We start from the raw sequence: 27194 nt of genomic DNA, 5'->3' as shown, positions 1-27194 counted from the left end.
ACAAACATTTTCTTAAGGTAACCCTCTAATTTTTTATCCATTGGATCTGAAAAAGCACAGCTATCCTCCACCGGGATAGTGGTACGCTTAGCTAAAGTAGAAACTGCTCCCTCCACCTTAGGGACCGTTTGCCATAAGTCCCGTGTGGTGGCGTCTATTGGAAACATTTTTCTAAATATCGGAGGGGGTGAGAACGGCACACCGGGTCTATCCCACTCCTTAGTAACAATTTCAGTAAGTCTCTTAGGTATAGGAAAAACCTCAGTACTCGCCGGTACCGCAAAATATTTATCCAACCTACACATTTTCTCTGGTATTGCCACTGTGTTACAATCATTCAGAGCCGCTAACACCTCCCCTAGTAATACACGGAGGTTTTCCAGTTTAAATTTAAAATTTGAGATATCTGAATCCAGTCTGTTTGGATCAGAACCGTCACCCACAGAATGAAGTTCTCCGTCCTCATGTTCTGCCACCTGTGACGCAGTGTCTGACATGGCCCTAATATTATCAGCGCACTCTGTTCTCACCCCAGAGTGATCACGCTTACCTCTTAGTTCTGGTAATTTAGCCAAAACTTCAGTCATAACAGTAGCCATATCCTGTAATGTGATTTGTAATGGCCGCCCAGATGTACTCGGCGCTACAATATCACGCACCTCCCGAGCGGGAGATGCAGGTACTGACACGTGAGGCGAGTTAGTCGGCATAACTCTCCCCTCGTTGTTTGGTGAAATTTGTTCAATTTGTACAGATTGACTTTTATTTAAAGTAGCATCAATACAGTTAGTACATAAATTTCTATTGGGCTCCACTTTGGCATTGCAACAAATGACACAGGTATCTTCCTCTGAATCAGACATGTTTAACACACTAGCAAATAAACTTGCAACTTGGAATACAATTCAATTAGAATAATATTAAAAACGTACTGTGCCTTTAAGAAGCACAGAAGATCTATGACAGTTGAAAATTAATAAATTGAAACAGTTATAGCCTCAATCCTTATAAACAACACAACTTTAGCAAAGGTTTAATCCCATTAGCAAAGATAACAAATTCTGAAAGCAGGAAACAAATTACAGAATAAACGTTTTTTGTCTCAGTCAACTATAATTCTCACAGCTCTGCTGAGAGAAATTACCTCCCTCAAAATAAGTTTTGAAGACCCCTGAGCTCTGTAGAGATGAACCGGATCATGCAGGAAATACAATGAGCTGCTGACTGAAATATCTGATGCGTAGCAAAAGCGCCAAAAAACGGCCCCTCCCCCTCACACACAGCAGTGAGAGAGAACAGAAACTGTCAGAAAAAAGATTAAGCAACTGCCAAGTGGAAAAATAGTGCCCAAAACATTTATTCACTCAGTACCTCAGCAAATGAAAACGATTTTACATTCCAGCAAAAACGTTAAACATAATTTCTAGTTATTAAACAGCTTTATGTACTTCTTACAGTGTAATTCTAGTGAAGTACCATTCCCCAGAATACTGAAGTGTAAAGTATACATACATGACATTATATCGGTATGGCAGGATTTTCTCATCAATTCCATTGTCAGAAAATAAAAGCTGCTACATACCTCTATGCAGATTCATCTGCCCGCTGTCCCCTGATCTGAAGTTTACCTCTCCTCAGATGGCCGAGAAACAGCAATATGATCTTAACTACTCCGGCTAAAATCATAGCAAAAACTCTGGTAGATTCTTCTTCAAACTCTGCCAGAGAGGTAATAACACACTCCGGTGCTATTTTAAAATAACAAACTTTTGATTGAAGATATAAAACTAAGTATAATCACCATAGTCCTCTCACACATCCTATCTAGTCGTTGGGTGCAAGAGAATGACTGGGAGTGACGTAGAGGGGAGGAGCTATATGCAGCTCTGCTGGGTGAATCCTCTTGCACTTCCTGTTGGGGAGGAGTAATATCCCAGAAGTAATGATGACCCGTGGACTGATCACACTTAACAGAAGAAAATGTCAACATGTTCACATGCTCCTGCCTGAGGCTGGCTCTCTTTTTTGCAGCTATTTTGCCTGCAGCAGAGAAGAGGCACTCAGATGGTGTTGAGGTGCCTGAGATGCATAAGAAGGGTTTTGCCAATTTCACCAAGGTGGGCTATTTATCTTTGTTAGCTCCACCAATGCAAGGGGCCTCTTAACAAAGCAAGCCTGGTCTTCTGACATAAAAATATCTTGAATATCTATATATATGGTAAACAACCAGCTATAAGGTTAGGGGTATAAATATCTAGTCTGCTCTTTAAATAACAGATAGATATATACTTATAGAGGTTGAATTTGGTACATATTCCAATTAATTAAACATATAAAAAAACAAAAAAAGGCAAAAGGGCTAAAGACTATATATCAGTAACAGCACACAGCCTTACACATTTATCTATAGAGTACATATAATTAGCAATAGCAAGCGATCCGCTAAAAATTGTGCAAACAGGTAATAGTGACATCAATACATATAACAAATGCCATCAATCTAGGGCTAGGTGTAAATAACAAGCTCAGCACTATATCATGCAAAGCATAGTCCCAAATCACCTGATATAATATAAACAATACAAATGATGACTCCTATTTTATTTCTGGGTTGCACATAAGACAGGAGTAGTTGTAAACTTAAAAATAAACTTATAATGTCCTGAAAAAGTGAAAAGTAAAATGTCTGTAGAAATCCTTTAGGCTAAGGGCATAACCATCCATTAAACACAATACCATGTGCAAGGGCTCATCAGAGTGAAGCAGTTGGTGCTGTGCACAGAATTACTATTTGCAAACAAACTAATCGATTATGAGATTCGTTGACAACTATTTTCATAATCGATTATTAGCAATTATGCCGATTAGTTGTTGCAGCTCTATTTGACATGTTATCTAATACTGTTTTAGTGTAGCTTTAAGGCTGTTTGCATTGCTACTGTATTCTCTTTCTATTAAAGGGATACTAACCCCAAATTTTTTATTTCATGATTCAGATAGAGCATGCAATTTTAAGCAACTTTCTAATTTACTCCAATTATCAATTTTTCTTTGTTCTCATGTTATCTTGATTTGAAAAAGCAGTAATGAAAGTTTAGGAGCCGGCCCATTTTTAGTTCAGCACCTGGGTAGCACTTGCTGATTGGTTTGCTACATTTAGCCACAAATCAGCAAGTGCTACCCAGGTGCTGAACAAAAAATGGTCCGGCTCTAAAGCTTACAGTACTGCTTTTTCAAATCAAGATAGCATGAGAACAAAGAAAAATTGATAATAGGAGTAAATTAGAAAGGTACTTAAAATATCATGCTCCATCTGAATCATGAAAGAAAAAAATTGGGTTTTGTATCCCTTTAAGTGCTCCTATTAACCAACTAATTATTTGTAGGGAACAAGGTCTGTAGAAACGTATATACAGGCGCATTGTCCCATATGGCTAACATTTAGATAGAACATACAATTCTAAACAACTTTCCAATTTACTTCTATTATCAAATTTGCTTTATTATCTTGGTATCCTTTGTTGAAGGAGCAGAAATGCACTACTGTGAGCTAGCTGGACACATAGGGTGAGCCAATGACAAGAAGCATACATGTGCAGCCATCAATCACCAGCTAGCTCCCTGTTTTGTACTACTGCTCCTGATCCTACCCAGGTATAATTTTCAACAAATGATACCAACAGAACAAGGCAACTTGGAAAGCTGTTAAAAAATTGCTTCCTTTATCTGAAAGAAACATTTTTGGATTTCATTTTCATTTAAAGTGACAGTATACACCAATTTCCATATAACTGTATTTAATAGACACTACGATAAAGAATGAGATGCACATTTACTGATATAAAAATCCAGTATAAAACTGTTTAAAAACTTACTTAGAAGCTGTCAGTTTAGCTCTGTTGAAAAGGTAGCTGGAAAGCCCACTGCAAATGGGAAATAAGACACTCCCCCTTCCTCCTTCTTTTGCATATGAAAAAAACCCTTTACACAAACAGGAGCAAGCTGGAGTAGGTAGCTGACGGTATTCTCATAAAACTTTGGGGCTTGGTTAGGAGTCTGAAAATCAGGGCAATGTTATTTAAAGATAAGCAAAACTATACATTTATATATATTTTTTATGGGCTATATAAATAGATCATCTACAAAACATTTATGCAAAGAAAAAAATGAGTGTATAATGTCCCTTTAACCACATCCTAAACCAAGCCCTGTTGTACTGTATTGGAAGGTACATGCTCTTCTTTGGTGCAAAATGACTCCCGTCCCCTGTGAAACCTACTGTAAGGGTATATTGCGTGTTCCTACCAGTCATTTCATCTTATTTTTTGCCAGATTTCTTTTAAAACTTTCTCTGCTCGTTGGAAGATAATTTCCAGTGTTTGTATTGAATAGACACAAACAATGAGCAACAATTGCCAAGCACATTTTAAATGCCTAAAGCAGGGCTCCTATAATTTTACTCCTGGCTCCTACATTTCTGGATTTAAAAAAAATTAAAAATAATAATATATATAATGTCTCATGAAAGACCCCTGGTCTAAGGACCAATTGTTCACTATAAGAGCTAAGATTGCTGTGAAGAAATCATCCTGTGTTTTTTTTTTCTCCTGGGTTAGACTGGGTCAGTTTATTGTAAATCTACCCTTATCTGGGACATCCCATGTGGGGGTCAGAGGCAGAATAAAGTATCGGGTCACGTCAGCTGCATATTGACACCAATTAGAATTTTGTTTTTTTAGCACCATCTCTTCAAGGGTATTCTGTCTCAATTAAGAATTTATTTTCTTTCATATTGGCAAGAGTCCATGAGGCCCACCCTTTTTTTTTTTTTTTTTTTTTTTTTTTTTTTTAAATAGATTTTTTTATTGAGGTTATGAATTGTAAACAACATGTATAAAGAACCATACACAAAGTTGACAAGAAACAAACAATAGCAGCTTTACATTAACCCATAGCATAATCAAATCCTCCACACAGTGTTATAGATACTGGGCATTAAAAAAAAAAAAAAACCTCCATTTTATATATTTCTATAGTAAATTCCTCTCTTGGCACAATAAGCCTCTTTTGGGCCTAAGAAGATTCATAGAAACTAGAGGAGGATAGTTAATATTTACAATGGCCACCGTTGGACCTGAGTGATTAATATTAACAAATACATGAAGAATACTGGTGTGAGCAAGGATTATGGGGAACTCTGAATAGGGCACTACGAGACTATCATTAGGGCTAAGCAGTACACATGGTTGTAAACGGTAAAAGTTATGCGTACAATGAGGTTAGCAAGCACTATTTGGTGTGAAAATACACACTAGCCCATAATTAACTGTAAGGGGTTTCACTATCAAGTAGATAATGGCTTGGGAGGGCAGTAGCAACATGTTATATAGTGATGACAGATTACCGATGCCAGCAGCAACATGTATAGAGGGTGTAAATTATATAAATTATATGGCTCTGCGCTAGAATAGGCAGATTTTAACTGGTTAAATAGGTAAAAGGGTCAAGACAGTGTCTGGTATGGTGCTAGGGCCTCTAAATAGGGCGTGTGTTGGAAAGGGCTGACACAATTCTCAGATATAGAGAGGTACCTCTTTGGTCAAATTAGATTTTCCTCCAAGGGCCTAGACATGCGTTAATGCATTGCCTCAATAAAACTTAGCCCAAAAGATCTAGGGGAGTTAAACAATATATAAAGATATATGAAACCTATTAAACCAACCTTAGAGAGAATTACCTTCGTCCCTAAAACCCTGCAATAATTATACATCACTATAACAGTAATACCACAGACCTATTCTAGATGTAGCACACCCCAAATCTATATATTCATGTAATCAGCCGTATTGGTGCAGGCTAACAGTGATGGCATAAAAAGAAAAATAATGTGTGAGTGAATAGTGACTATCAACATGGTTAAATAGGTAAGTATAGAAAACAGGCAGATCAGACCTGTGAAAATATTTAAGGTTGTAATTTAAACTAAGGCATCAAATAAAGTGAGATCTTTTGAACCTCAGTCCATGACAGCATATTCAATGTGAGATGAAGGGGTCCCACACACATCCGGCCCACAGGCCATCATTACAGTAAACTGGACCCCCCATAACAGGTTTCTTCCAATAAATACAAGAAGGCATATCAGTCAAACCTTATCAGGTAAATAGGGCCATGTGTGGCTAGTTATAGTCCATTCTTAGGACAGCCAAGTTACTACCAGCTTGCAGTGATGGTCCTATGCCTGGACCCTGAGTGAGGTGGTTTAGCCGATCCCAGCCTTTCACCGTTTCGGCATGTCTTCTAGCCAGCTGGCAGACTGGGCCCGTACAGGACTCTGTCTCTGGTAAGCATCACACCTAATTTCCGTAGCGGGAGTCCCCGGAGCTATCAGACCAAGAGATCTGAGCTGTTTGCGTGGCCGTAGCATGGCAGGCCGCAAATTCTGGGCTATTTCGGTTTCCTCCCGGCTTGTTACTAAGCCAGCCATCTTACCCAGTAAATTAAAGCGCGGTCCGTGGAGCTTGTCATCATTCTGCAGCGAAGCTCCGATGTCAGGTCTGTCATCTTCGATCCCGGACTGCGTAGCGCCTCTTGCATCTGACTCACATACTATGTGCCCAATTAGATCCATGGACATTCCATGGCAACTCTGCGGCGATGATGTGGTAAGTTGGGGGGCCTGGGATATCTCTAGTCCGGTACTCCTGGTCAAGATGTCATCCAGCTTTATCGATCCCCCCCTGCCATGTCCGCAGAGCATGTCGCCAACATTCAGCTGGTCTCCAGGCCTGACACTGCTACCTTCGGTCACTGACTGCAAATCCCTTCTTACATCTGCTTTATGTGTCAAGCGTAGCCGGTCATTCTGGGGGTCAGAATGCTCTGCAGGAGACATTTCTTTACATGCTGCAATCAGTCGTTGCTCCAGCTTAAGGAAGTGCGTTTCTAAAAGTTTGATGATTACCTTTTCACTCAGGGGTAACACCATTTTAGTCCCGTGGATAGAAAACTTTAGTTTAAAAAGTTATTAGTTCGTGGGTCAGCACATTAGGCCGATTAAACTGACTAGTCAGAATATTGGGGGGGTAGAGAGAGGCGCAGGCCGCTACAAGGCCTCTGCTGCGCACCTTCTCTATTCCGGTCTGCTTATGTCCATTAATGTGTAAAAGTCACATGAATCTGTTCTGTAAGTAATGTTAGTCACAATTCTTCTGAGAGGAATAGGATTCAGAAAGTTTGGGAGAGATAATCAGCAGAATATTCAGCTCCTATAATCAGACATAGCTTAAACAGCAGCCATCTTGGTCGGTGGTTGGACACGCCCCCCCAGGCCCACCCTTTTTTATGGTGGTTATGATTTTTTTTGTATAAAGCACAATTATTTCCAAATTCCTTTGTTGATGCTTTATTACTCTTTTTTTTTTCTTTATCACCCCACTTCTTGGCTATTCGTTAAACTGATTTGTGGGTGTGGTGAGGGGTGTATTTATAGGCATTTTGAGGTTTGGGAAACTTTGCCCCTCCTGGTAGGATTGTATATCCCATACGTCACTAGCTCATGGACTCTTGCCAATATGAAAGAAATTAATTTATCAGGCAAGTTCTTACATAAATTATGTTTTTTTGCTGGCTCCTTGTTACTCTTGCTGGCTTCTTAATTTTGAAATCAGTTTTTCAACCCAGGCTCTAGGACGGTGACCTATTTAAAACTTGTCTCAGGGGTAAATCACTGTGTCTTCAACCCCAAGATCAGACATCCCGTGCTCTTTGTTACAGTTCTGCTGGTTACTGAGTTTGTGTCCTTTCAAGTTTGTTACTTAAAATAAGGGCTAGATTTATCATTCTGCGAATGCCTCGATCGGTTGCAGGCTCGCTCATTTTTGAGCCTGCAATTGATATTTATGAAGCAGCAGTTAAATATGAAATTCACCCCGGATTTATTCTAACGGGGTGATGGACAAGCCATACCCTCACGCAATTGGCTGCGTGAGGGTAGGGGAGGCGGGCCTGCCCGTGCAATGTTAACTATGGGGAACAAATGCGCCCCACAATCTGAAGTCAAATGTAGACAGGTTCACAACATGTGAATCTTGTCTGCTTGCAGATTGACAAATCTTGCCACAAGTATTTCTTGGGCTCACCAAGTCGTGTACCTTGAGCCACTTGGAACTGGAGCTGCTTCCGGATTGTTCTGTCTTCTTGGACTTTGTACTCACAGTAGGTTAAATCAGACTTCTAGATAGTGAGGACTGTAAGAGCAGTCAGGCAAGTCAGCAGTGAAGTATGAATGGTATAGAATCGGTATCCTTCATCTCTCAATTTTCAGCACAAGTCATGCCAGACAAACCTACATTAACGGGTGCCCTCAATGGGTGGCTTATGGCTATATACCGAGGGCACCCACTGAGGTGAGTTATCACCTTTTGTATGTCTATTGCATGGTTTTACCAACAGTGGATTTCCACTCATAATTGAGAAATGGTGGATACTAATTATGTATGTTTTTTTCCTCAAGTTTGCCTATAATAAGTATTTTGGGGGCTTGTTATATAGCTGAACCTGGTCAGAACCAGTGACTGGTAAAATATTGCAGTGGATGGGTAAGAAATTAGACTCTTGCTTAACATTCAGTGGACTCCATGTATGTTTAAAAAATAAATAAAACAATATATTATAATTCTGCAATCTTGGTTATCCGGTTGATTTCTGAAAATGAGACTGTTTACAAAAGTAGAATTTATTATTAGATGATAGAATAGAAGGCAGAGACTTTCCTATATCAACACTGAACACCAATTTATAGTACAAGGGGAAAAAGCTTTATGTTTAAAATGTTTTTATTAATGTACGCAGTACTGAGCCGACACTGGAATTTGCTGGCTCCTCCCCAGCTTAGCACAATAATGGTTGTGACTATGCCAGGGAGCAATTAGTAAACGGGTATATCTCTAAACTTGTTTTTTTGTTGCTGCTTGGTGATGGTAATCTGCAGTACAAACTGACCAGCTAATAACAATGGCTCCTTCCTCATACACACACAAACAAGATGTATAAGTTACTAATGTCAGGTAAAATGATAACATACCTGCATTAGTGCTGAAAGCAAATACTTTCTGCTAACAGTGGTACCTTGTGCTTAATATGAGGTGCTTTGTTTTTTTCACACACTATTTCCCTCCTGACGGCCTGGAGTGTTTTCTGCAGGATTCTAAATATTGGGCAACGTGCTACACGTTTTTTGCTTGGTCATTGAAGGAGCTCGTTGATTTCAGTCCCTAATTGGCAAAACCAAAGGAAATAGGTTTAACACAGGAATATAACTACAGAGGTTTCAGGAGTCTCAAATGATATGTGGCCCCCTATCTTCTAGGAATTCCACTCATCCAGCCATACAGTAGGGCAGTCTCACTGTGACACCAAAGAAGGCAGATCAGAGAAGTCACATAAATGAGAACAGATACCTTTTTAATTGTTTTGGGTATGTTGATTAATTATGCAGCTTTTATGGTTGTAAATATAACTATTATGAGTTAGTGGTGCTTTGGTAAAGGTGCTGTTGCAATGATTGAGGGACCCCTGACAAAGATTTTGCCCTGGCCCAATTAATTATGCCCCCAGGATACTCATACTCTATTCTTTTCAAAGGGTATGTTTCTGGGCTGCAGAGCAATGAAAATTTCCCAAACAAAACACACACACACACATATATTATATATGTGTGGGTTTTGTTGTGCTGTCCACAATAAGTCTGCACTTTTGTAATAGTTTAAAAAGTAATTAACCTATTGCAGTAGCGTATTGAATCCATGATATATACAAGCAAGCCAGTGTCTTTCTTGGAGACAAAAGGGTTAAAGTAATCCTAATAAAGCACAAGTCATCATTTGTGTAGTATCAATAGGAAATATTACTTGGATCCTTTCCCGGGCTGTGCTTAATTAATATTAGGACATTTATTTGAGTAGGAGGGTCTGGAGATCGCTAAGTGCACTTTATCTCCAAGACAGAATTTCAGAATAATCATTCTAGCTTGGTTCTAAACAATAGCAAGATTATAAGGCAGAGGTACTTTACTATAAGAAACACACTGTGTTATTAATATGCTGTGACAAATAGGTACTATATGACAAATAATCTTATTGAAGTTTTGATCTTTGTGTGCTCAGAGGGCATTAGTGATATAGCTTCACTTACAAACCCTGCTAGATATTATTCATACTCATTGGGTTTATTACTAATCTCTGGCATTTAGATTTACTCAAATAGTTTAGCATAATCTCCAACATAAATCCATAAGATATCTCTACTGCAAATTAGATGGTAAGCTTGTCGCTCCAGGGATGCCAAAGCCACAGTGTGTGTGTTCTTTTCATGTTAAAGGGACATGAAACCATACATTTATTTCACGATTCAGATAGAACATGCAATTTTAAACAACCTATCAATTTACCTTAATTCACAAATTTGCTTTGTTCAATTGGTTCAAAATTCTTTAAAATAATCGGCTCGTTGCTGATTGATGGCTGAACAAATATGCCTCTTGTCATTTGCTCACCTGATTTGCTTCATCATGAAGCAAATTTGACAATAGAAGTAAATTGGAAATTTAATTCAAATTGTATGTTCTATCTAAATCATGAAAGAAAAAGCATTGCTAATCTTTACTATGCACAATGTTTTTAATGTACAGAAGATCTTAGAAATCAAATGCTTTTTTAAAATTGTATTTTACAGTCTCCTTTTTTTGTGGATTTTTAATCTGCTTGAAAAAGCGGGATTCTGATGTCTAGTAAACCTGTGCTAATCATTTGCTTAGGTTTACGTTACATTTCTTGTTACATATGCTGAATTTATTTTTATTCCAACCATTTAAAATATGCACAAAATATTTTAATATATTGCTGGCAGTTGTGATATATAGTGTCGTCTGTTTCTGCATTTCACTCATTTTCTCTTTAAATCATTTTTATTTATTTTTAATGACAGATTTGTCATTTGGACGTTATAAAATGTAGTGAGTTACCCTGTCTGTGGCCTGGCTAAACACTGGCACATTTCTGCATATATTGTTGCAGAAGCTATTCAGTGATGCTCAATGTCTCTAGCACACCCCTGTACATATGAGAGTAAATAAATCTCTTCTGCTCCAAGTAATTAGAGCATGTCCTTAATTTTATCTCTCTGTGAGCACTTGATTGCAGCTTCCCTACCCCTGCTGTAATAGACTTTAGATACGAAACTTGTCTCTATTAAGTAATGCAATGTTTTTTTTTCTTCTTAAATGGAAAGAGTCCACAGCTGCATTCATTACTTTTGGGAAATAAGAACCTGGCCAACAGGAGGAGGCAAAGACACCCCAGCCAACAGGAGGAGGCAAAGACACCCCAGCCAAAGGCTTAAATACTCCTCCCACTCCCCTCATCCCCCAGTCATTCTTTGCCTTTCGTCCCAGTAGGTTGGCAGAAACGTGTCAGAATGTTTTAATTTTTGTTTTTTGTCTCTTATGGAGGGTAGCACTCTTCGGCATAGGGCAGGAGTTTTAAGTAGTCCTGTCAGTCTCTCAGTGAGGGCTTGGATGAAAGTTAAAGTCCGTAGATGCAGGGAAAGTCTTTCTGCGAAACCATCGACTCATATTAACAGCTCCTCAAGCAATTGGCATTGTCGAACTTGCTCCGCTGCTGCTTTCTTCTCTCAAGTCCATGGCGGAGGCGATGCCACTGTTCGTCACACTTGAAAGGCCGTGTTCCTTTTCCACAGCATAGATTCCGGAAAGATCGTTTCATTTTACTTATTCGTCAATGTACTGTAATTGTTTTCCGAGAGGTTACCACACCTTTGCGGGTCTAACTATATGACATAAGGGTCTCAGTGAGTCTCTGTTATTATCTTGGAATCGAGGGTTAATATCTCCTGAGGGGGGTTATTGAACATGTTTTTTTTTAATCATGTTTATGTTATTCAACCTGCTTATGTTGATGTTTATGGGCTTGTGGGTGGAACTTTGAGGCCTTCGGAAGTGACGCAGCCTTTTGGTTGGGCGTGCTTTTTTGGACTGTTCGGTTCACCTTATGTTCGGGCGTGGGTTAAGTTCCGTTTCCCATTTCCGCATTCCTGACCATGTGGCGAAGGAGATATTATAGTCTGCAGGGGTCTGGTCATAGGAGGTGGTGAGTGCCCCAGCCATTGTGGGTGTCAGGTGCCATATTGATATTTACTCTATCCAGTTATGGAGGATTCTAATGCTGAGACTGTGCTCGTTTCAGATTCAGTTACGGACGATTCTGATACCGAGACTATTTTGATTTCAGATTCTGTGTCCGGTGAGGAATCCGGATTGGCCTCGTTGACACATGTCGACATTTCGTTTTGTTCCGTATGCTATTTCAGAGCGCCTTGTTCCTCAGGCCCGGGGAATCAAGGGACTGCTGAGCCATCTGCCTCTGAGGTTCATGTCCTCCGAGAGGCGAGTTCACTACCAATTCATACTTCTACACATGCGGGTAACTCAGTTTCTGATTCCTCCATGCAAGGTGGCGTTTCTTCCCCCCCCAGACGTTTATTTGAGAATGTGCTTGTGCCCTATTGTCCCGGGCCTTTCGCATTGGGGAGGGCCTCTACAGTTCCCCCGCAGGTGTAACTGTCCCTGAGTGTTGTGCCTTTCGTTATAGGATTGCGCGCTTTCACGTATTGCTCAGACATGTTTTTCAGTTATTGAATGACCCTATCGTTACCAGATTCGGGGATTTTCAGTCTGCTAATTCAAATGGTGCACCTCATTAGACATTTGGAATCTCCTGATTGTCATTTGTTTGAGATCTTTCCCAGTTTTTGAAAGATAGGGCTCCGTTAGGCTTGTTCTGTAGGAGGCCTGTGTCTTTTTTGGGCGTTAACCTCCGGGTTGCCTTATATTTTATTTATATCCGATGGGATGTCTTTTATTTGTTTTTGTTTCCTTCGGTTAACCTTCTGGGATTGATACTCTTAATTACTTCTTCGGAAGTTGTTTTGGACATGTTAGTCCTATGTTAAATATGTCTGTTTTCTGTTTTTTCCCTATGAGGGAGAATTTATGCAGCTTGCCGGTTAGGAACCTAGGTGCAGGCTGGTCCTGTTGGGTTCGTTCGGTCTTGCGGCTGTTCAGACACATGGCGCTGTTGTGCTCTACTGGTTCGAGTGCTCAGGTTACCTTTGTTTTTTCATGTTCAACTAAGCATTCGAGAGGACCTGTGGGTCCGTGAGGCGGGAAGGATTGTTCCAGTCCTTATAGCCTTTAGTCATAGATGGCTGGGCAGGGGAGTTTCCCGCTGCGTCACTCTGTCATCTGATTTCATCAGAACCTAGAGTTTCCTCCCCATGTGTTGGAGGGCTTAACGTCCCTTACCACAGTTGAGTGGTTTGGCCTTCATTTTTAGGCTTCTGGATTTGTCCTTTTGGGCTTGATCCAACAGCTTGTACAGGATAGCTGTCTAGCATGCTGAAGGTTTGCAGTTTGAAACCAGTTGCAGCTCTTGACACCTTGCAGGTGTACGCGTAAGCTGCTTATAGTATATCTAGATGCAGCTCTTACTCTTTGCCGTGTACTGTCTGAGTTATAAGAGACCTTTGGGTCTTCTTCCATTGTCTCCGGGTGAGTTGGATCTCTTAGGTATCTGTGTTTCCGGGTGATGGTTGTTCCCTGCGGGATTTTGTTTAGCTCAGGGTTTTCCGGAGCTGGGTAGGCTTAGTGCCTTTTTCTTCCTTGTGTCCTCTGCTTGTGTGGAGGTGATAGGGAGACTAGTCCTACTAATAGGATTTTTTTGGGGCCTTGAGGTATCCCTTGGTTGTCCTGAGGCTTTGAGAAGAATCTTCATACGACTTCTAGCCTTGCTCCCTGGAGCATTGGACTTTAGATAGGGGTGGTTCCTTCCTTTGGTCGGGGCTTTCGAGTTCTTCTCGCTATCAGGATTCTCTGGATATGCATCCATATCCCTTGTGTCTGGCTTTTTGGCCAGTTGGGGTGTTTAGTTCTAAGGTAAGGTTTGCCTGAACTATTAGGTGCCCGGACCTGTTTTTCTCCCTGAGACTTCCGGTTGCTGAAGCTTTGCTTGGCCTTTTTCCTGACCCAGTTTTGGGTGGTTTTGGAATCTTGGATCTCAGGGCTGGTCGGGGTGTTCCACGGTTGTGGGAACTTGGGCTATGTCCTTACTCCATCTACCTGACATGGTCATGGTTGACCAGGATTTCAGAGTATTTTTTGCCACAAGAGTAGCCCATGTCATCTAGTGATAACTGTGTGACTTGCGCCTCAAAGGTTGTTGGTTCATACCTAGCTGCTGGTGCTGGATGTCCAATTTCTGGTGCGCCTTAGGGTTGCATTCCCTGGTCAGCTTGTCGGTGTTCCCGTGGATTCCCTGCTCTGCAGGCGAATGGATTGTCTGTGCCTCTGCTTGGCATGCTACTTGTAGGGGGGTCCTTTTCTAGGACATCTGTGTTGGGAATTTATCTTCCCATTAGCCGGTGGTTTCGGGCCTTGAGGAGTTGTTGCCCTTCCGGCATCATCCCTTTTCTTTAGGGGATATTCTCTTCCCTATGGAGATGGAGTCCTTGCTTGGGGCTTCTCCTGGATGGGAGGCAGAAAGGTGGGATTGGTTCCCCCTTGCTGGCTCCAAGTCAGACGTGTTGGGCCTTTATTTTGATAGATCTTTAGGTCTATGTATGGCCTTGTTATTTGTTTTTAGAGTCGGGTTGTACTTGTACTCTGTGGGGATGGCTGTGCTATCCTTACGCTCATTCCTGTACCTGTTTTGGGATTTTTTTTTTGTTACCCTGTCTTGGATCCCTGAGGCTGGGTTGGCTCAGCTGAGTGTGGGTCTGCAGGTCAGGATGGCAGAGCGGTCTAAGGCGCTGCGTTTGGGTCGCAGTCTCCCCTGGATGTGTGAGCTTGTTGAGTCTATCCTGTTATCTCAGTCTGCTAAGGTATAGATTTTCCTTTCAACTTGCTCCATTGATTTCAGAAGAGGGTTTGCTCTTCCTTCGGGTTTTGAGGGTATACTCTCCTTCTCCGAGGGCCTCGATTGAGGTTTTGTCTTCCCCTTTTTAGGGACCTGTGTGTAGGTCTGGCGACTTAGGTTGCCTGGAGCGTGCCCTCTGTCCGGGGGATGCTTCTGCGGTCTGTTTCTTGCTTGACTGCTTCTTCCTCGCAAGTACCCTCTGTGTCGTCCTGTTATGGACTCTGTGTTCTCAAACTTGGGTTTTTTCACCTGGGTGTATTACACACTTTTTTATGGTCGAAAGCCTTGGTATTCTATGGTCGGACACTGGGAGGACTTTGCCTCTTCAGTTGCATTCCGTGCTTGCAGGATATTGGAGAGACGTCTGTTCTGTCTCTGTGCCCGGTCTTATCCCGGGTTTCGCTTGGTATAGGCGTTGCCTCCTTTCCCCGTTTGCGTCCCTTTGGGTCTCTATGAGCTGGGCTCACTCTTGGAGGCGTTATTTTTTGGATTGGGAGACCTTTTGGTTTCCTATGTTCTCCTTTGTCTTGTTCACTTGGGGGGTTTCGGCTGGTGTCCCCTTCATTTGTAGGGAGTGAGCGGTGGGGGACCGTCTGTTGGACGACGGTGTCTCCTGGAGGACTGTTGACTCAGTCGAGTCCGTTTGTGGTCTCTAGTTTGGCTTCTGGACTAACTGAGTCAGTGTCATTGGGGCTTTTCCTCTTAAATTGTTCTCGGCTTTGGACAAAGTGGGGTTTTGTATTAAGTAGAGGTTCAGGCCTGGTGCCCTCAGTATGGGCTGCCTATTGTACCCTCCCTTCTTGGCATTCAGTGTCCTCTATAGCTTGCGTATTGTTTTCCCAAAAGTAATGAATGCAGCTGTGGACACTTTCCATTTAAGAAGAAAAACATAAATTATGCTTACCTGATAATTTCCTTTTCTTCTGATGGAAAGAGTCCACAGCTCCCCACCCGTAATTTTATGTGGGGCGTCCTTATATTCTTCTGGCACCTTTCACCCTGATATTTCTTCTACTGTTCCTTATTCCTCGGCAGAATGACTGGGGGGATGAGGGGAGTGGGAGGAGTATTTAAGCCTTTGGCTTGGGTGTCTTTGCCTCCTCCTGGTGGCCAGGTTCTTATTTCCCAAAAGTAATGAATGCAGCTGTGGACTCTTTCCATCACAAGAAAAGGAAATTATCAGGTAAGCATAATTTATGTTTTTTGTTTTTTATAATGCAGAATCATTTTTAGACTCAGTAACTGAAATGTTTAGTGTTTTTATTAATGGGATATAATACCAATATGCTAAATCAAAAAGCTGATAATAAATTATCACCTGAACATCTTTAGGTAAAAAAAAGAAAATAGTTTACTTCAAATAGAGTAAATGCTCTGGTAACAGTTATCTTTCAGCTACTGTCAGCTGCAATGTTGAAAGAAAAAAAAAACAACCAATCATTGCTGATGTCACATTTTACTTTACTGTGATCTCATGAAATCTTGCAATATTTCATAGTAAACTTCCTCAAACTGAGGAGGGAAATAGCATGACTGTGCCTGCACATGGCAGATGCACGCTGTGAAAATTCTCAAGCATCTCCGCTGCTTGGATTAGCCAGGTGATCGACTACCAGCGGCATTAGAGATCAGCCCCTCACTTGTGGAGTGACACACTTTGGCTATAACAAGAGCTTTCTGTGATACCACAGCCATTAAATGGTCAAAGAACGGAAAACCAGCTGCAATACCAAGACAGACTTACCTAGGACTTTGCAATGGCCAGGATGAGACTGGATTCTTTTTACAAGTATACCTTAAAAATGAAGACTCTCCTTTCACAGATGATAGTTATTTAAGATCATTTAATAAATGATGTTAAAATCATTTATAGAACTACTTGTAATAGACACTACTGTAAAGAAGAATATGCACAGATACTAAAGCTCCAAGTTTAGAACTGTTGATGATGTTTGGCTGGGATGCCCACTGAAATGGGCTGAGAAAGCAGGAAGAGCAGCCCCCTCTCCTGCATATGAAAAGACCCTTTAGGCAAAAGCAGCAGCAGAAGTCTGTAGACCTGATGCATGGTTAGTAGTCTGAAAATCGGCACAATGTTATTTAGAAATAAGAGAAACTTTACATTGTTACTAAAACAATCCCAGATGGACTATATAAATGGGTAATCTCCAAAAATAGATGCAAAGAAAAATCTACTGTACAATGTCCCTTTAATATGGAGTTGCTTCTCCCTTTGCAGCCACTATTCTAATTCCCCCACACCAAACTCCTCAAACCTTGTCTTCATGGACCTTGCTTTGTGACCAGTGGCACAGTCATGCTGGTAAAGGAAAGGGCCTTCCCAAACTGTTGACATAAAATTGAAAGCACCCAACTGACAAAAATGTATCCTGTATCATTAAGATGTCCCTTCACTGGTACTAAGGGGCCTATCCCAAAACAGTCCCAGACCATTTTCCTTCCTCCCCCAAACTTTTACAGTAGGTCCTATGCATTCCAGTAGGTAGCCTTCTCCTGGCCTCTGCCAGAATCTGGCATCTGACTGCCAGATAGTGAAGATGTATCCCTCATTCTTAACCACAAATGTTGGGAGGTTTGCTCCAGAGAACTTTTCCACTGCTCCAGAATCCAGTGGTGACCTGATTTATCCCACTCCACCCGACACTTGGCAGTGCGCATGTTGATGGCAGGCTTGTGTACTTCAGTAATTAATGGAGAACTGCAAAATAATGCACTCTAAACTAATAATTATAGCAATTATCAATTTATTTTAGACTTGGCTGAAATGTTATTCTATGACAGAGGAAACTACACAGTGTTTGCTGTCCCTTTAACATCCTACAAGTCTCAGCCTAAACGTATTGGTCAGCAAAGAAAACAAATATCGGAAATGTTAGATTCTCCCCCCCCCCATTTTTCTGGTCTGTGACAAAAGCGTCTGTGCTTTGCCTACATCTTCCTTGTGATGCCTGCGGCATTTCATCTGCTTCCAAGCATCTGGAGAATTTGTGTTTTGTTTTGCTTTTGGGGGGCACAGCCTATGATCACTAATCCAGGACTAAATGTAGTCTGGTGAGTTTATTATATGCCTGCAAGCATACGGCTTTAATAAACCTATCAAGGCGTACGGGCATCTCACAGAGGAATGTACGATAGCTGGTGTTTTATGTAGCTTACAGGGGGCTTTGTCTACCTACTAAACCTGTTTTTGCACAAGTTTGTGGGGCATATTGTATAGAGTGATGCTAAAAGCAGACCAGGTATTTTCTTGATTTATTGTTTAAAGAAATAATAAAATAAGTATCGCACTCACAACACGCATCTCCCTTCATTCTATGTGTTGATACTTCCTTTAAAGGGACATGATTTCAACATATTGAAATACTTGAAAGTGATGCAGCATAGCTGTAAAAAGCTGACTATAAAATATCACCTGAACATCTCTATGTAAAAAAGGAAGCAATTTGACTTCAATATTTCTTCAGAAGCCACATCCCATTTAAAAGGAGCTTTAAGCAGCCAATCAGGATGACTTTGCACGATAAAGGAGGACCACAACGTACAATTTAAAAACTTTCTCCAGTTGACTTTCATTATCAAACTGTGAACTGTCCTTTTATATGTGTGCACAATTTCCGAGACATTAGTTCCTTCTGATCATGTGCAACATTTCTGAGTGTATACATAGACGAGTCTGTGATTGGCTGATGGCTGTCACATGATACAGGGGGAAGAGAAAGATTGTTTTTATTTGTCAGAAAAGAATCTTTTAATTAAAGTGTTATTGCATTGTCTTTTTACTATGCATTTGTTGATTATTCAATTCTATTTGTTGATTATGTAATTCAATGCAAAGTATTAAAAAGCATAGCGTGCTCATCGTTTACTATGCTGAAGGTCATAGTCAAAAAATTATCATAATAGTAAAAAAAAATGCTCTAATACATAAGAGATGCTCTTTCTTTTCTAGTTTCTATATGCAATTCCTGTGTCATAGTTCCCCTTATTTAATAATGAGACATTTTGTTTGCCGTTTTGTTCTCCCTCTGACTAACCTGAGTTCAGAGAGTGGATTATTTTGTTCCCCCAGCGATCTGGATCCTACAGTTAACGTGGGTGGCAAGATCTCTCATTTTTGCTTTGATTAAATTATTGTACACAAATAATCTAGTATTTGGAGATAACATTGTATGCTGTGCTAGAAGTTGATCTAATCACACTGAATTTACCAACACAAAGTGCTGTCTTCAGCGAGATTCTCCTTCCTGCTAGCGTGTGCCAGGAATCGAACCTTGAGGTCAGCGGTATTTTTACATTGGTGTCCAAGATCTGGAGTGTTGAGTCAGACCTGGAACAATATCAAAAGGACCATTAGCTCAAATTTGCATTTATTCGTCTATTCTGTCTTTGGGTTTTGTTATCTCTCTGGCAGTGTGCTATGAGTAGGGTTTTGTTACCAAAAACTAATATCGTCTTACAGGAATATCAGATGCCGGAGTCCTATAAATGATTGTCCTACTTCTAATGTCTTTTTTGGCTAAATGTTTATTAGACGTAAGACGGTTTTCAGTGCACCGGTGTATGTCTTGTAAACAATGTTTCAAATGCTGCAAACACAATTTTTGTCTCATTATTATGATGTCTGAACACTAATCGGACAGTCTAGTAAAAATTCAACTTTCATGGTTCAGGTAGGGCATGCAATATTAAACAAGTTTCCAATTTGACATTTTAATCATAAAATTTGCTTTGTTCTCTTGGCATTCTTTGTTGTAAAGCTAAACCTAGGTAGACTCATGCTAATTTCTAAGCCCTTGAATACCACCTCTTATCTCAGTGCATTTTGACAGTTTTTTACAGCTAGACAGCGCTAGTTCATGTGTGTCTTATAGTAAACATTGTGCTCACTCCCGTGGAGTTATTTATGAGTCGGCATTGATTGGGTAAAATGTCAAAAGCATAAGATGTAAGTGGGCAGTCTGCAGAGGTTTAGATACAAGGTAATCACAGAGGTAACAATTATATTAGTATAACCGTATTGGTTAGGCAAAATTGGGGAATGGTTAATAAAGGGATTATCTATCTTTTAAAACAATAAAAATTCTGACTGTCCCTTTAAGTGAATTTTTTTTTTTTTAAATAAGATACCAATTTTAAAGAATGCTTTTATTTAAAGGCACATAAAACCCAAAATATATATTTCATGTTTCAGATAGAGCATGTGATTTTAAATAACTTCCTAATTTGCTTCAATTATCAAACTTTCTTTGTTCTCTTGGTTTCTTCTGTTGAAAAGTAGGGATTTAAGCTCCGGAATGTACGCTTGTCCGGAGCACTATATGGCAGCAGTTCTGCAAGAATGTTATCCATTTGCAAGAGCGCTAGATGGCTCCAGACACCTACCTATGTTTAGGCGTTCGCTCTGCTCCTCTCCTCTGGGTTTAATTTAGATTAACTTGTTGACCTTACTTGGCAATTTGCAGTTCGGGGTAGGCACTCTTTAGCTAAGTTCAGGGGTTATACCCTTGCAATAAATGTAATATAGATATTCTCTTATGGTTGCGTAGGGATTGAATATCCAGTAATTGATAAGCACATATTGCGTTTATACAGCCTTCATAATTGCGTATTTTAGCACTCATATATTGAGAATCGTTCTAATTATACTTTTACCCTGCTTCTTAGGAGAGGTAGCAGTGCTCTGATATGTTTCTTTTATTTTAATATACACACTCAGTTTTTTAATGGTGGCATGGTCCACAATGATTATATATATTTTTTTTTAAACAAATTAATAAAGGTTATATCTTAATTTAATTTCACTTTACCACACTACCCATTAATAATCTACCTCAAGTGTGCCATACTTATGCTTCTGCCCTCCGTTTGCTACTGTCTTTTGTAACCTTCCTATGTATCTCTTCAACAAAGAAGAACAAAGCAAATTTCATAAGATGTAAACTGGAAAAATACACTGTACTCTAAATCACAAAAAAAAAAAATTTTGGCGTTCATATCCCTTTAAATGATAAACCCTTTAAATGATAGAAATTGCAGGACTAAAGTAATTTTAGTATTGTGACATTTTATTATTTCACTATTGTTTGCACATAACCGTGTTTAACCCTGTGGTTAACCTATTTTCAGGAGTTAAAGTCAGTTCCAGAGCTGCAATGCACTACTGAAAACTAGCTGAACACATCTGGTGAGCCAATAACAAGAGGCATATGTGTATAGCCACCAATCACCAGCTAGTTACCAGCAGGGCCGGACTGGGACCAAAAAGAGGCCTGGGCAATTCAGTTCAAACAGAAACTGCCAAATATTGAATCTGAAAGCAATCCAGGATTTTTAACCTTTTCTTTTCAATCTGATTGAAGTATTGAACATATAGGTTTCAATTTGAAGTCGTGTTTTTAAACTATTTGGTTCCATTTAACATAACAGAGCCAGTTTAGAAATGGAATGGTTAATGATTTAAAAATATATTTGCCTAAGGCCAGACCATTTCTAAACTGCTTGTAACACAGTCACATGCTTGTATTTATTTATAAGACCGCTGCTTCCTAGTTCAGCAGATAAAAGGCTTTTAAAATCATTAACCAGTCCAATACAGTCCAATACAGTATATATCAGCACTTAAGCAACTCATTACAAAAAGTCTGCACACGCAATACATGTTTATATATGCACAGTATATATCAGCACTTAAGCACCTCATTACAAAAGGTCTGCACACGCAATACATGTTTATATATGCACAGTATATATCAGCACTTAAGCACCTCATTACAAACGGTCTGCACATACAATACATGTTTATATATGCTCAATATATGTCCCCAGCAATAAATGATTCCCCCAGCCCCCCTGCAATAAAATAATGCCCCCTGCAATAAATTATACCCACAGCCCCCTGCTATAAATGATGCCCCCAGCAATAAAATGAAGCCCCCAGCCCCCCCTGCAATAAATGATGCCCTCAGGCCCCTACAATAAAATGATGCCCCAGCCCCCCTGCAATAAAATGCCCCCCATGTAATAAATGATTCCCCCAGCCCCCTGCAATAAAATGATGCCCCCAGCCCCACGACAATAAATGATGCCCCCAGCAATAAAATTAACCCCCCAGCCCCCCTGCAATAAAATGTTGACCCTAGCCCCTGCAATAATATGATGCCCCCACTAGACCCTCTGACTATACTATAATGCATCCAGCTGAGCTAGGGATCACACAGCATATTTGCTGAGCTGACCTGAGCATCTCTCCACTGACTCAAGCCAGAGCCAACATGGCTGCCCCCCGCAAAAAAAATATTTTAAAGAACAAAAAAAAAAAACCTGTCTAAAGTTGGGCCCCCCGGTAGTTCAGCCCCTGCTCTAACAGTATGACCTACCTTGTTCTACTGCTCTCTCTGCTCTGACTCAGTCACCAGATAGTGTGCAGCCGCAGGCCAGCCCAGTAAACTTTTGGGGCAAGCTGTACTTCAGTCCAGTAGTCCTATTGTTGAGGCCCCTCTCTCCCACATGTCATGATGTCACTGTTGTCACTGTTGTTGACCCACACATGATGATGTTACTGGTGGGCGGGGCTAAGGTAACCAGCAGCCCACCGGCCAAATGCCCAGCATGCCCTATAGCCAGTCCGAGCCTGGTTATCAGGGTATTGCCTTGAGCCTACCTAGTTATGCTTTTTAACAAAGGATACCAAGAGAACACGGTAAATATAATAACAAAAGTACTTGAAAAGTCTCTTAATTTCATGTTCTCTATGAACCATGAACATTTTATATTGACTTTCATGTCTTTTTAAGCATATTTTATAGGGATGTAAAAGTCAGCATTGAAATATGCATTAATATTTTTAAGTTTGAAAAGAAGCTGTTTTGAACTAAATCTCTATTAAGGAGATGCTTCATGGTATTGCAATTTCAGGGCCATATGTACATATGCGGCAAACATCACACCTGTTAAACACACAGTATATGTACATATGCCCCTGAACATGAGCTTTTTTTCCTGTGACCTGTGGTTACCTTCTAAAGGAACCAAGACCAGACTTTTCTCTAGGGTACTCTGCATAGCCATAAACAATGCAATTATTTCATTATTTTTATAAAAGCTGCTTGTCACTGTAGGAACTTTTTATTTGTCTTTATTATAATGTAGCTTATGGCAGTTCCTCACACGGGGAACAAGATAAACCCCAATCTACTAGAACAAAAGGCAGTAATTGTTTCGGACCATTATCTGTTGACATCGAAGGTCAAAAAATGGGAAACACATGTTTCTTGCCAAATATTATAATTGTAATTTGTTCTGAGTTTTAAAAGGGTCAAAAAAAAAAATCATTCTTCTTCTGCCAAAACCCTTAACTGCTGGTTTCTTATAAAACTTAACTCTGCTCTGTACACTCTAATGCTTAGCTTGTGTAAATGTACCCCAGACTCTCTGGCAATGAAGGGGTTATTTTGTCCTGCACAGATAATTTGTGGCTCTGGAGAGAAATGGGCTATCCATGTAAATTTAGCCACAGATACTAGAATTATACTCTAGTCTACTAATTGTTTTTTAGATTTGTCTACAGATATCTCTAACCATTGGACACGTCTGTCTGTCTGTATTGTGATAGTGAAATAGTAGAATCAGGCAGGATCTAGACCATAAAGTTGGGGCACAAAACATTGGGCACAAAGCTAAATATCAGGGGTACAGCAGGTTCACCTGTTCCCTGCTTCTCCGCTTTCCTTGTTCTGCAGCAAATACATTGACTGTTCTTTTGAAAACTCCAATAAATTGAAAACTCCAAGATGACGTCACTTCCGGGGACTCTTCCATTTTCACTATCTGTTTTTGCCTCTAGGGGGCGCACTGCCGATCCTCTGGCATCCACCCCAAGTAAACCTTGGGGAATAAGGTTTACAAGGGGGGCTTTGCCCCACTTGAACCCCCCAAGCAAAGGCAAAATAGATAGTGAAGATAGGCGATTACAATCCCATCTGATGGCCTGCGTCTCCGTGAGGGACAGGATGCACAACCAATCGGATGTATGGATTCACCGAAGTGACGTAATCTTGGAGTTTTCGATTTCTTGAAGTTTTCGATACAACACAACCTCTACCAGCAAACTCCCAGAACTGTTACCAAGTAGAATACACGCTCCCCCATGACCAATGTTCCCTGTAAGGCCAGTTTTGTGTGCGGCCCAGCAGTGAAACAGTTAACAAGAGAACCATACCTTGTAGTCTGTATTGGGCAGTGTTTGCTAATTGCAGGGTGCGGTTACCTAATTAACTGTTTCACTGCTGGGCTGCACACAACTGGCCTTTGAGGGTACACTGCCCATGACGCTCATTTAGTCGTTTAAAAGGACATGAAACACAACATTTTTCTTTCATGATTCAGACAGAGCATACAGTTTTAAACATCTCGTCATGCTTTTTGAGGAAAAATCTATCTTAAGATAGTTTTCTATTTAAAGTACATTATAATCCAAAGGTTATTCATCTTGAAATAAGGATTAGTTTTTAATAATGTAGCATGAAGCTCTATATTTATGGCTGTGATGTTTATTTATATATTTTTTTGGTAAGAATACTATTAATCTATTCACAATTTTAAGCTCTCCCAGAGGTTTCTGTAAGATTATTTTGGGCATTTTTTTTTTCTTGAAGATATCACATCGCATATTCTTGGTTTTGTAGCTCTCACAATTGGGAATTTGTGTCTGCAGAAATAACCCTTCGTCACAGCAATTTTTTTTCTAAAATAAACATAGAGTTTAGAATTAAAGTGGCATAAAGGCTATTTTTTTCTTTTATGATTCAGATAGAGCATACAATTTTAAACAACTTTGCAGTTTACTCCTAGCTAGCTGAACACAGTGGGTAAGCCAATCACAAGAAGTATATGTGAAGCCACCAATCAGCAGCTAGCTCCCAGTAATAGTGCTGATGAGCCTACCAAGGTATGCTTTTCAACAAAGGATAACAAGAGAATGAATCAAATTAAATAACAGAAGTACATTGGAAAGTTGCTTAAAATTGCATGTTCTATCTAAATCATGTAAAAACCAAATGTGGGTTTTCATATCCCTTTAAGGTAATGATTTTTTTTCTCTCCTTCTAATAAAGAACAGCTTAAAAGTTGATCAAAATGAATGATTAAACGGAAGATAGTTTACCTCCCAATAATTTCATAATTATCTATGTATTAAAAATAATGTACAAAGTTATTATTCTAAAAATGAAACCTTTATGTAGAAAACCATGATTTCAATTGAGGCTTACTGACTAGGGATTACAATTAATTTAAATCCACCCTGCTTGTTATCCTTTGTTAAATGAAAAGCAGTGCGCTAATGAGAGTTGGCTGAACACATTGAGTGCTTCTGTGCCTACCTAGGTATGCTTTTCAACTATGGATGCCAACAGAACAAAGCTCTATTTGAATCTTAAAACCTTAATTTTGACTTTAGCGTCCCTTTCAGTATTCATGTAAAGGAACGTCGTCATCCCGTTATTAAATGTTAATATAATATTTAAATATTGATTGGAACAGGCTTTTATTGCAGCTTATTAGCATCAGCATTGGACTGAAAATATTCCAATGTTACATTTGATATTTAAATGCTACGTTTGATAAAGGGACAGTTTAACAGTTTAATGTCTGCGGAACATTCTATATTTATTTATTGCAAACTTTTGTTTAGAATGCGCTAATGCGGCTAATGTGTTATCTTTTTAATTAATGTAACAACACACTTGCCCTATATACAAAATCACTTGCCTGGTTCCTTAAAGTGTAAAGCTATCTCCTAAGTCTAATACATAATTGTTAAAGGCACATGAAACCCAACATTGAATGTTGTATCTGAATCATGAAAGATTGGGGTTTATGTCCCTTTAAGTCCTTATTCTCTGGTGCAAACAGATAACCGCTTGACTGCCAGTAGTTACCGTTTGGCACAATGCAGGCACCATCAGACCAGTGGCTCCTCTACTGGGGATTTTGACAAATGCAGGCTAACTAGGGAGGAGATTCTGTGCAGGTACCAGTGATTGCAGGTGTTTTACAAAGCTGCTGGGTTAGAAGGGCACTATGGCTGCCACCTCGGCTATGTTTTCCTGGACACTTATGAGTTATACATGCTGCAGGGTGTGCAGAGAGGAACATGACTAGTGCTGTTCAGTGTCACTATTTGTGTGCTGTCCAGTATTTAAATTCATGTTCCTACCTGCACACTCTGCGCCATGTATAACTCATAAGTGTTTAGGAAAACATGGCTCAGGTGGCAACCTTAAGGGGCAGTCTTACTAAGGACTGGAACTTGCTGCCCTCAGTGACAATAAGCCACAAATGTGTAGAACAGACAATGTCTAATTATCAAGTTCCAGTTTTTAGCTGCAATGATTCTCTCAATTCTATGTACTAAGCAAAAGTTGCTTTAAGTATTGTGTGTTTTCCACATCATTTTTATGTTCTCTGTTTCCGTTTAGAATGCCCTGTTTTTACTCGATTGCACTATTATAACAGTAACCTATATATATTTACTATGTTTTCCCCTTTTGTTTCTCCAGAGAGTCCCCCCCCGGCAGCGATGTCCAGAAATGGATACTTTTTTGAAGAGACTGGTGAGTACCTTTTTTTTCTTTGTTTTACTCGTATGCACAGGCTTCTGTACCCGTCGGATAATAAGATATGAAATGAGACAATTACTTATTGAAATTCAGCCTACTTTGTAAAGAACTTCCTTAAAGTGACAGTATACACCAATTTTCATATAACTCCATGTAATAGACACTACTATAAAGACTAATATGCACAGATACTGATATAAAAATCCAGTATAATACTGTTTAACCCCTTAACGCATGTCGTACAGGTTACATCGCACACAACCTGGTCTTAAAAGACCAGCGACATACCCTGTACGACATTAGGGGTTTAAAGCGACTGGAAGCGATCCTGCTCGCTTCCAGACACTTTCCGGTTATTGCAGTGATGCCTCGATATTGGGGCATCCTGCAATAACACCCCTTGGCCATCCGATGCAGAGAGAGCCACTCTGTGGCCATCTCTGTACCGGACATCGATGGCCGGTATCGTTGGTGGGTGGGAGCCGACTTGGGAGGCGGGTGGGCGGCCATCGATGGGCCGGGTAATGTAGAGGGGGGCGGGATCGGGGCCGATGGGGGCGCGCAC

At 40.2% G+C, this 27194-nt stretch overlaps 1 protein-coding gene across 1 annotated transcript in view; it reads left to right on the top strand.

The window, feature by feature from the left end:
* The window catches only part of LOC128650395 (solute carrier family 4 member 11), a 541036-nt gene that overhangs the window by 98631 nt on the left and 415211 nt on the right, over nt 1-27194 (top strand). Inside the window, exon 2 of the mRNA XM_053704315.1 lies at nt 26570-26623. Within this exon, the coding sequence (XP_053560290.1) occupies nt 26570-26623 (54 nt within the window). The remainder of the gene's footprint in view (nt 1-26569; nt 26624-27194) is intronic.

This window comes from Bombina bombina, chromosome 2, assembly GCF_027579735.1.
Source record: "Bombina bombina isolate aBomBom1 chromosome 2, aBomBom1.pri, whole genome shotgun sequence".
Lineage (NCBI taxonomy): Eukaryota > Metazoa > Chordata > Amphibia > Anura > Bombinatoridae > Bombina > Bombina bombina.
The sequence above is the reverse complement of the archived record's forward strand: the minus strand, read 5'-3'. Positions and strand labels throughout refer to the sequence as shown.